The following is a 12,355-nucleotide window of genomic DNA, read 5'->3' as shown; positions in this document are numbered from 1 at the left end:
ACAAAACAATCCTAGGAATTGGATTCACTGAGAGATGAATAAGCAAAATTAAAGGACATGTGAATGATAAAGAAAAGAAGATACTTGAGAATGACAACCATAAAGAGAAAGGACATTTAAGACTATTTCTCCAATGGTAAGGCATTACTCCAAATAAATCAGATTAAATTCACAGTCTAATAGGCCATTTACAATTGATGTCAATTAAAGGAAAGGGAGTAGAAGGCCTACTAAGCATGTGGTAATCAAGAACACATTGAATAAAGGCTTTAATATTTCCAGTAGTCAACATGCCTCTAAAATTGACAATAGACAAAAAAACCTGTGTGTGTAACATTATCACTTACACAGGATTACGTAGAAATCCCCAAAATCTGAGAAGAAGAGATAAGAATCACTCTTTTAAAACAAAATCCAATGTAAAAGAAAAACCAAAGTTTTATTAACAAACACAAAACTCATCACCCTCAACTTAGACAAGAATTTTTAATTCATCTGTTCACTATAATGCCAAGGATATTAATAAAGTTATCATGAAAACAAATACATAGGGAAAGACAATGAACATGGAGATTTCATCACCCTTCTATTGATGGAGAGCAATTGATGCACCAGTGTATTTTACTTAAACATGTGAACTTATGAGGGAGTTAGGTCAAAGCTAGTGGCAAGCCTACCTGACAGATAGGCAGAAGTGTGAGAAAATGGCATTGGTGTGAGAGGTGATAAGTTATTGTCTCAGAAAAAACTGTCTTCATATCTAATGCAACTTGAAAGAAAGTCCTACAGGCTCATTAAGTTTTGCTTGTTCAACAATACTTGAAAAAGTCTATGCAAGATTGTTAAAATGATAGACATTCAGAATGATTCAATATATATATATATATATATATATATATAAACAGATACTTGGAGATATAAAAAAATGGAATTTTTATAACAAAAGTGAAAGCATATTAAATTTAGAGAAAGATATGATAAAAATTATATTATTTGATAAATTTTAGATCTTTCCAAATAAAAACTTGTAGAGTTAAAATTCAGTGCTTTAATATACTTAAAAAAAATTACCTAAACCCAGCAACAGTTTCTGAGCTTCCTTCATAAAAAAGTTTCTCTTATGAATAAAGCCACCGAAAATGATAAAAGAGCAGGCGGAGTCTGTTTTAAATTCCTATAAAATTAACTATCTAAAATATGTCCAATAAAACATACATTATATAAATATAGCATAATGTTTAAAGACAATAACAGAGTTACTGATCCATCTCAACTGTCCCATCCTTTAAATTAAACCAAGGTCAAACTATTAAAAAATAAATTAATAAAATCTTAAAGCCAGCCCTTATCATTCATATAGTTATGAAACTTTCTATTAAACTCACTTAAACATCTGAAGTTTAACCCATTCTAGAAGCCAACCATCCTGTTAGAAAAATATAACTGTCTTACCTGAAGATGACTCTTACCTGTCAAAATTTATATTTGTGTCCATAGTCTTCCTACCCTCACTGTTAAGTATGAAAAAATATGATGCATCTACACTATCAATTCCCTTTACAATCTTAAGTGCATCAATTATGTCCCCTCTAACTCTACTTTTTTCAAGAAAACACAATTTCAGAAAACTTAATCTCTCATCATATGACAACCCCTCCATCCAAGGCACTATTCTAGTAACCCTCCTGAACTCTTTCCAACAATTCAATGTCTTTCCTAAGGTAAGGAACCCAGTACTGTGACCAAACCAGTGACCTATACAATGAAATTATAAAGTCTTTACGCTTATATTCAATATTTCTGTAGATATAATCTAAAATTTTATTTGCCTTACTTTTAATAATGGCATACTACTTGAATGGTTTAGGAAACTTATGTTTATACCAAGATCCCATTCGTTCATGAGTCCCATTCAAATTATACTTATATTTCACTTTATATTAACTCACACATACTATCTTAAACTTACTGTAATTAAAACTTATTTGCCCTTTAATTGCTCAATTCACAAAATGATCTAAATCATTTTATAAAGCAGCAAGCAGCATGCTCTTCACAACTAGCAACATGCAAGACCTTGATATCATTAGCAAATTTGAGTATATGTATGTGTGTACTGAGTTCAATAAATCACATTACTTGCAGTTTTAAGGAAAAATATCTTCAGACAGTATTATTACCTCAATACACAATTTAAATGTTTTAATTAAGAATCTCTTGGATAAAATTTTCAGATTAAACTTCTGAAGTTATATGAGAACAAAAAAAGTAAATTTTTACCAAAATTTATTCAAAGCATTTTTATCAAATTACCAAAAAATTATTGGACTTCTGGTGTAATTATGAAAAGGAGTTTACTTTTCTAAACAAAGAGCTTTGCTACTTGGAATTACAGAAAAATCACAAGTGTATGAAATATATATATGTGTACACTAATGAATAGTATAATTGGGCAAAACACCTCACCTCTATATAAATCCCTTGAATGAAATTAGGTTGAGCAGGTATAACAAATTGTACTGATCCTTCAGTTTCTGAAGTAAAATTCTTGCAGTGTTTAGATGGTGATATATTGAACTGTTGAAAAGCTTTATAACAAATTTCAATAATTTCTCCTGGTGCTGGCTTTCCATCAGGTGTTTTTACATTGACCTGGGTGTTTCAAAGCATCACAATTCAAATCATTGTTTCTTGATTAAAATAATAAAAATCATTTGTTCAGCTAAGTATTAGGCACCAAAATATAAAAAAATCGATCAAGCAACAAAATAATGTTATTCTACTTATTAAAAAAGAAATAATATATTTTGTCTCAATTGCAGTCAGCATTAACATTATTTTCTACCAATTTTCATTTACAATACTTTACACCTTAATAACCTACTACTTTATATAATCAATTAACACAAACTACCTTTATATTACTGCCAACATAATGTTAAAGAACAGGTTAGGAAATTTCAAAATACACCATTTATAAAATCCCTTACTTTTCCAAAATATGGAAGGCTTAAATGAAAATGCGGTGAGTGCAGATCCACACTGGGAAAAGTCAGCTCAATAGGTACAACAACCAGATTAAGTTCTTCAGTGACACTTTGCATGGCGTCTGTATCAGACACAAAAGTTTAAACATTCTATAATTAAATTATTAAACATCATGAAAAGAAGGTTCATTAACACCTGTTTATATATATTACCATACTTTTAATCATCAAGTTAAAAATAAATGCCTGAAAAAATGTATAATGTTTCTAATGATTTTTATTTAGCCATCCTAATGAAGTAAATATTTTCTCACCAGATATTTCATAAACCAATAAGTCCTGTCACAATACCAAATATTAACAAGGTCACTCTGTATACGGATATTAATATATTCCAAAAAAGTAGTTATGTATAAAATAATAAACAGAAATGTATGTAGTAATCTGATATTGACTAGCAGTCATCATCAAATTAATTAATATTTATAAATAAGTTGGATATTTGCCTTACTACTGTATATCAATAATGTAAAGAAGATACTACTTATCAACAGATGCTGTGAAAATAAACCATGGAAACTAAAGCAATTGTAGCATAATTTATTGTGGATATTATAGCCTAGAAGTCATCTTTTATAAAATACTCTGAAACTTTATAAACTACTCACTTTATTAGCAAAGTTAATTCTGATTTAATATTTACATTTTACTCTTTTTCTAGATTTGTTTTTAGTTGTATATATGAAAAAATTTAATAGTTTGTGATGTCTTAAATGTTTAAAAACTAAGGATATTTAAAAAGTTACATACACATTTGTTTTTCAATAACAGTGGCTTTTAATATGATAGTTTGGAAGAAGTACTTCTCAGTCTTCCATCTCAATACCTCTTCTTTAATAATTAAATCAAAGCAGCCATCAATCTGCAAGAAAATTCACACTTATTATAACCAAAATATCTAATTATAAAAATATATTCTCATTTTCAACTCTTTTCACAGAAATGTAGATATCCACTTTTCTGTGAAAACTCTGTTACAATTCCATAATGAATTAGTGCTACTTTAGATATTAATTTTCTAATAACAACTCATTTTTCTCACATTAAATATAAAAATTTCAAATACACATATTTTTGATTAGATTAAACTAAATGTAACTGTTTGTTAAAATTTCATAAACTTTCTTAAACAACAGGTTACTTTTGAAAACATTTAATAATAGAAAACACACATGACCATCATATTAAATTCTGATTCCTTCGGTGTATATTGGGATTGTAGTTTTTCAAAACATAATTATTGTACAATATAGTACATTAGAGTTCCATATCATACTGAGCATGCAATGTTAGCATGTTGTGTGCAAAATAAGAAAAATATAGTTAGCTGCATAGGTAACAAGGACAATAATTAAAGATGATGGTGTTTCATTTTAGTTTTCCTTGTTAGATCACAAAGTAATAGAACAAAATCCAATTTTATCTAAGCTTACAATCTCACAATGAGCACTAAATCAAAACTTTATCTTCCAAAAATTAAAAGATATAAAACTTGGAAATTTTTAAACATGATTAATAACTAGCATTTCATATATAAATAATTCTAAATGAGATGAGAATACATGATCTTATGAACTTCTCAAGGAGTAGAAATGAATGAAATGTGGGTTTAAAAAACACAAAGAGATGGTAATAATCATCAAGTTTCCAATGTGCATTTTGAAGGAGGGGGATTTAAATCCCATATGATTTATATTTTCTAGGCTGTTTCATACTTTACATAATTTTCTATGAAAAATGTATACTTTAACTGAAAACATAAGGTTAATATGGCTAACCAACATTCAGATATTAAAATTCAATGACATCCAAAGACCCTGGCATCCATATAAAAGTAATTTTTAAAACATGTTTGACTATTTTACAAAGCCATTGGTTTTATTAACCAACTAATAAAATGCCAAAACCATCAGGGCTAATGGTGTCTGGAATTTATAATAAAATTAATGAGTGTAAAATGTTTATATAAAAAAAGACAATGAATTTTTCTCACTGATAAGAAACATACTTTCAGTAGTGTTTCAAATGTCATTAATATAAAGAAACAATTAAAGAAATAAAATAAATCACTATAAAAGTTTATAAACCTAAAATAAATTTCCATAGGAGGATTTTAAAATTTTATTAAGCCTAATAAAGAATGATCTTACATATATTAGTTTTGGGGATCCAATATTTTGCAAACCTTTGTACACAATACATTTTATGTCCTATGTGGAAATTAGAAAATGTGGAATTTTGTTACATGTTTAAACAGTTTATCAAAATACATTGTATATACATATTTTAAAGTCTTTACTCAAGTTGAAGAGATAAACTAAATTTTTATTTTACATAAAAAATAATTAATCAGCTCAAGAATAGAATTATTTTCTTATAAAGAATGAAAAGTAATAAACCAAAACACTTCTTGAGTATTCACATAATACATATTTTACTCACCCATTGTGTATATTTCTTATTTTAAAAAGTCATGAGCATCCTAAATTACTATTTTCAAACTATCTATATCTGATCTAGGTCATGTGATAAGTTGCAAAGTTTTGTAAAAAAAATTATCTGGTACCTCATGATATAATTGCAATATGTCCTGCTTCAGCTTGTATTTAAAGGATACACTGTGGCTACCACATTTCATAGTGCTCCCTATTCTCTTGTATCTTAGACTTAACCTTAAGTCAACTATAAAGTAGATAAAACATTAAAATTAAAGTAGAAAATAAGCACAATCAACAAATTGAGAATTGCATTCCTTAGTTAGCCTAAATAGAATTTGAACACAATGGCATAAGATGCACACAAAAAAGAATAAGGAAATGAATCATATGTGCACAAAACTCACATGTACAACACTAAAGAAGTATTTTGTTTAAAACACAAACCCAGGAAAGAAAATTACTCTTTCTAAAGTATGATATGAGATTTTGAAACCTGTTCGAGTTAAATTCTACTGGACTTTTTCAGCATTTTCATTCTCCAACAGAAAAATAATCTAGAAAGTTAGAAAGTGCTTACCTATTCTTTTTGTTCATGCCACAAGTCTTCTGCTACTCCAGTATCAGAACTGAATGATTCCAACATGTTTCTTATGCAAATCATCATGCATCATTTCTTCACCAATAGAAGAGTGACATACTCATGTGATGCATGTGATTCCCTCTATATCTTCTGAACTATCACTTTGCAGTTTGGCAAAAGACATACGCAACACAGGAAACTGAAGAGGAAGGGTTAGAAATGTGAGTAGAGAAAAGTATCTATTGAAAATACATTTTCAGAAAAAGAAAATAATAAATTCTGAAAATGTACTTCTCTCTACTGACAATATTAGCTAGAATCTGACATTGAATAGGAGGTGGGAGCAGTGAAAAGGAATAACAGAAGTAACACCAAAAATCATCCAAATTATACCTCTGTAAATCAGAGAGTTAGATCCAACCATAGAACAGCACTACTTCTGAATCAGGTACACTCTTTGCCAATCTATGAAATATGTAGGAGATAAAGGCATAAAAGCAGAAAGGTATATCCAAGTTGGAAAGAACTGTGACAAGATAGTCACCCCATTCATGAACTGTATATGTATCTCATTCCTATATAGTATAAAAGTGGGTTAATCAATGGATGTGCCCCTAGGCATAGAGTGGCTAAAGTACGATAGAATGTACTTGGTACATCAATTACATTAAAACTCCATGCTGCTGGAAATCAGCATTCAACTGGGGGTAGAATGAGAATCATACCATCTTCATCTCAAGTTCAAGAGACTGGGGAGAATCTAGAATCACCCAGACTTCTGATCATGACATATGCAATATTTTTGATATACTGATCCTGGGACCTGACATCCAGTATCAAAATAATTTCTATATGATAGAAATCATATCTCCCAGTAGTGAAACTGACCAGAACCATCCAAAAACTAGTAGAATTCTTGGAATGAGATACAATAAATGATAGCAAAAAATACAGAAGTGGAACAATTTCTCTTTTTTCCACAGTGGCCCACAACACAGGAGAATGATTGAGGAGGGAAGAATACAAACAACCATAATGGGATGCTTCACTCCTCTGTGATTTTATAATGCATATTGAAAGATATCACATCATCTACACTCACAGAACACCACTTCTCTATCTGCACTTAATGGTTATAGCCAACTTTGTGTGAAACCTGTTCAGAAAGGTACCTCTATGGTTGACCACCTGGGCCACCCCAGCAGCTTGGAACTGGAAAGTAATAAGAATTTCCAAACATCACTACAAAAAAAAAGGGGTAGTAGTATGTTAGAAGGTCCAGAGGAAAGTTATCACTTGAGAAAGTGCAATGGATGACTACAAAACTCTATTTTATAAAGCAGACCCTACCAATTTATTAAATACAAGGCATGGCAGGGATGGGCTGCTATCCACTTCTGCTTTACCCATGAAGTCCATAGCAGGCACAGTCTAGAATGGGATAGTTTATGAAGCAATTACATCAGGGGGTTATTCACATGTAAGCAATATTGTGGGAAACCCCACCTCAACAGTGAGCATTGTTAAGTCATGGAAGATAAAATATAAGTCAATATGGCTGTACAGTGTAGATTTCTAATTGAAGAATACCTGGTCAGGCACTACTTGCCACAGAACAGGATCCATGTAAAGAATAAATGAAGAAAGAGCCCCAAAATTAAAAAGGTATGAATCTAGACTTACCCATTCAGAGTCACACCTATACTTAGAGCACAACCACAAATGGAAGAAGAAAACCCAATGATGAAGAAATATAACATAGTATAAATAATGGAAGATGGACTTAGTAGGTGTAATTCATATACTAACTGTACAGTTTCTTCCAACAGCCAACAAAGATAAAGTGGGTGGGAAAAGGTGAGGTTGCAAATCTAATGAGAAGACACCCTGAATAAATCCTGATGTAAATAACAGAAGGAGGAATGAGTCAATTGCATCAATTATCCAACCCAACTGATGTGGATAGGAGGGAATAGATCCCAAACAGAGGTGTAATGAGTCAGAAATGGGGATATCAAGAAAAGAACCATGCAGGCAGTGTATAAGGTACAGACTGAACATAGAAATCCATACAGATTTGGATGAAAGTACAGATAAAAAAAATAGAAGGAATGGAAATATGTGAAATGGAGGAGTTACCTTCCCTAGCCAGCAAGGTCTTTGTGAAAAAGAAATTATTCAGATAAAATAGAAAATAAGTATGGTGGTAAAGTGTAAGTGCAGGACTACATTAATATCAAAGTCCAGAAGATTAGACCATCAAATCCAGATGGAAGACATGAACATGGTAAGGGTGGGGAAAGTGAAAAATGCAAGAGTATTTAGAAAAATGAAAAATATAGGAAAAAGCATTCCTATAAGCTGAGGTCAAAGAGACAAAAAATGTGGTTAGGAGGAAGATCAGCAGAAAATCCCCATGTAATAAATGAACCACACAACATGTTCCAGATATGCTGAGACACCTCTATAGAATAAAGACATATGGAATGAACCAAAAGAAGAGCTACTTGATGGGACAAACCCAATCTCCTCACCAAGGACTGGATAAAATCCAGACATGAAGGTGAAAGATGTAAATGGCAGATGTAGAATAGGTGATCAATGGTGACAGAAAAGGGAAGGAGACAAGGAAAGGGGCACTGAAGTGAAAAGGTGCAGTTGATGTAACTGTAAAAACTATGGTTGAGTTCCCTAATGAGGAGCAATCAGTAGGACTTGACATGGAGTGATATAGATCAGAAAGAACACCAACTGAAGTAATCAGAGAGGAAGATAAACACAAAGAAATCTGTGGAACCAATCCTGACTGAAGGTATCAAGAATCCAACCAGGGAATGAAGATGAAGTACAGGGGATGAAAAGAGGGGTACTTTGTAAATGAAGTCTGTGGCAAATACATCTACATGTGAAAACCACACAAATTACAAAGCCACCAGAATAAAAGAGAATCAAAAGACCACTCCATCAGATAAATGTTGTCAGAGTGGAAAAGACAATGTGCTATGAGATGGAAAGTACCCAAAATGAGACACAATGAAATTAATGTGCTATGTGTGTGCCAGTATAGGAGATACAATGTACAAAAGGAGAGATTTTGGCTGAATGTCCCCTTGGTAATGAATATGTGGTACTATTGTAGAATTGTCAAAATGAATCATCATCAGACAATATCTGATGAGAGGAAGGAAATTATGCAAAGCCCAACAAATTGCAAGAAGCTCAAGGACATTAATATGCAAAGACTGCTTCTCAACAGGCCAACAACCTAAAGCCTCGTGGTGATCAAACCATGACCCCTAGTCCTGAAGGGATGCATTCATATATAGATGGAAATCTAGAGGAGGAGACACAAGCAAAACACCTGCCTTGTCTAACCACCAATGCAGATCATCCAGGAAAGTATAAGGAAATATAAAGGGAGCTGCCAAGGGATCCTAGCAAGGTTCCACTGATTGTGATGAGCCCATCATATATATGTACAACTGAGAGGGACCAGTGACATCACTGATGTCCACATTCCCAAAAGGAAAGAACCTAATGAGCAGAAAGTGAGCTGAAAGAGCACAGCAAACTAACAATTCTACAAAATAAAGTCGTAGAGATGAAGGGTATCCTTAACTGAGATGAGTGTCAAAAAGGACATCTAAAGGGACAAGATACTGAGTACAATGGAGGAATGACTTCTTCATATGGCTTAACCAGCCAACACAAGCAACCACATGAAAGAGCTGATGAGTATGGCTGGCAGATTCCAGTTTAGAATAAGCCAGAAGAAGTCACCAGTCATCCATATAATGATGGAAAACTACCCTAGAGCATGAAGATGGTGAGAAAAAGCTCAGACCATTTGATAGAAAATGTAAGAGGCAAAAGCAAGCCCAAAGGTTAGGGTGCAAAAATAGAAAACCACCTTATGATGGACTGACCATAAATGCCTACAAGACTGTGTTGAGATAGAAATGTGTAGATAAGCACAGGTGACATTCATCTTGTTCCTCCATAAACCCAGAAAAAACACCCTCCTTAAGGTGAAAAAGGTCTCTGGTTAAACAGAGCAGTTGAATGAATCAATGGCATGAAAAATCAATGACAGGCTTCCAGTCCCCAGTTTTTCTTGGGAACAACAAAGGGTCAGGAATAAAAACCATTTCACATATTATTGTGATAATTTCCACAATTCTGCAGCTGGTTGGGATCATACATGAGATGTACTGGGAGCATAACTTCTTGTCCAAATATATGGAGAACAATTGATAGACTAATATTATGTGATATACCATTGGTAAATATGGCATAGGATCATTCAGTTAATTTGATTTCAGCTGATAAATATTGAAAAATTATCAGTGATGTCGAGAAAACCCACTTTTAGAGAAACATATATGAAAAACAGCTCGTTTGGGTTGAGAAAATATTTTACATAGAAGAGCGAACAAAGTTTCCGATCTTCTTCGGTCATCGTCAGGTTCACAAAGAAAGAGGTAACTGACCGGAAGCTGACCACATGTTTGGAAAGTGTTGTGTAACTGAGTGACGGAATGTAGAGGGCAGTGCTAGATGTTTGAATATTTAATTTTATTTATTTTATTATACTAATATAGGTATAAAGGCGTTCCTTTATATTGGTTTATTTTGGGTTTAAGTTGTTGTATAAGTAAGGCTTCTTTAATTTTGCGTTTGTTTATGTTTGTTTCTTTATTTAGTATTTGAGTGTTTTCTATGGTTATGTTGTGTTTATTTGACTTGCAGTGTTCGAAAATGTGTGAAGGTGACTTTTTATGTTCTTTGAATCTGGTTTCCATTATTCTACTTGTTTCTCCAATATAGAAGTCGTGGCAGTTATCACATTGTATTTTATAAATAATGTTGGTGTGGTGTTTGTCAGTGTAGTTTTTACATAGTATAGACCTCAGTTTTGTGCCTGGTTTTTGAATAAATTTGGTATTAACTGGAATGTCATATTTTGTTACTAGTTTTGCCAAATGTTTGTTATTTGTCTGCTGATGTTGAGAATATATGGAATGCAGCAGTATGTGGTTTCGTGATTTTTTGATTCGCGAGATATATTTACTTTTGTTATTTGATTTTGTTTTCTGTCTAGGTGTGTGTGTATAATGTTTTCTACGGTTTGTGGAGGAAACTTATTGACGTTGATGAAGTATTGTTTTATTTTGTCTAATTCATCGTTAATTTTATCTGGCGAGCATACTTTTATGGCTATGTTTATTTGGTTTCTTAGTATGTTGAGTTTTTTGTTTTGTTTCATGTGCTGAGTCCCAAGGAATGTATAGTCCAGTATGGGTGATTTTTCGGTGGATTTCTGTTTTGAATTGTGTGTCGGTTCTTGTAATTTTGAGGTTAAGAAATGATATTTGATTGCTTTCTTCCTGTTCACATGTGAAGTTAATGTTGGGATGTATAGAGTTAATGTGATTGAACAAATTAAGTATGTGTTCTGAAGATTTGAATCCTGCAACACTGTCATCTACATATCTGTACCAGTATAGTGGTGGATGTAATGCTGTGTTAATTGCTTGTGTTTCAACTTGTGTCATAAAAATATTGGCTAGAACTGGTGATACTGGGTTGCCCATGCTTAGGCCATTTGTTTGTATATAGTTGTGGTTGTTGAACATGAAGTTTGTCTTTATCGTGGTGAATTCTATGAAGGTTGCTAATTGGTTGCTGGGAATGTCTATAGTTGGGTTAGGGTCTCGGATATAGAGTTCTAAGGCTATCTTGCAGGCTTAGTGTGGTTGGAACTTCTGTAAAGAGAGATATAACATCGAAACTGTCCATTAAGGCTTTATGATTAAGTTGATTTAGATTAGACTTGAAATTAAAAGAGACTTTGATGAATGAGCTGGCTGATGTTACACATTTGGAGAATGCCCATGCAATGTATTTACGAAGATTGTAATTAAACGATTCATATGTGGACATTATTGGTCGTAATGAACAATCTGGTTTATGAGGTTTGGGGATGCCGTATATTTGTGGTGTGTGTGAGTTGGTTTTAGGTAGGTAGGAATAAAGTGTTTGTGAAATTGTGTTGGCTTTTTTCATTTTTAGTAGTAATTTGTTCAGTTGCGTCTCATGTGTCTTTGTTGGATTTGTGTGTATTGGTTTAAATTAGTTAGGTGTCTGATGGGGCGTTCTTCATTTTGGATGTATTCATTAGTGTTCATTATGACTATAAGCGTTACCTTTATCTGCTTTTAGAATTTTTATGTTTTTGTCTTGTTTTAGGTTTTTAATGGAATTAATGTCTCTTTTTGTAAGATTGTAAA

General features: G+C 32.4%; 1 protein-coding gene across 1 annotated transcript in view; it reads right to left on the bottom strand.

Annotated features, from left to right (window-relative positions):
* Positions 1–12,355, bottom strand: part of LOC143223920 (uncharacterized) — a 164,144-nt gene that overhangs the window by 129,845 nt on the left and 21,944 nt on the right. The window contains exons 10-12 of the mRNA XM_076452394.1: positions 3,798–3,909; positions 2,991–3,109; positions 2,467–2,652 (exon numbers count right to left, since the gene is read on the bottom strand). Coding sequence (XP_076308509.1) covers positions 2,467–2,652; positions 2,991–3,109; positions 3,798–3,909 — 417 coding nt within the window. The remainder of the gene's footprint in view (positions 1–2,466; positions 2,653–2,990; positions 3,110–3,797; positions 3,910–12,355) is intronic.

The sequence above is a fragment of the Tachypleus tridentatus genome, chromosome 8 (assembly GCF_004210375.1).
Source record: "Tachypleus tridentatus isolate NWPU-2018 chromosome 8, ASM421037v1, whole genome shotgun sequence".
NCBI classification, from domain to species: Eukaryota; Metazoa; Arthropoda; class Merostomata; order Xiphosura; family Limulidae; genus Tachypleus; species Tachypleus tridentatus.
This window is presented reverse-complemented; position numbering and strand designations above follow the sequence as displayed.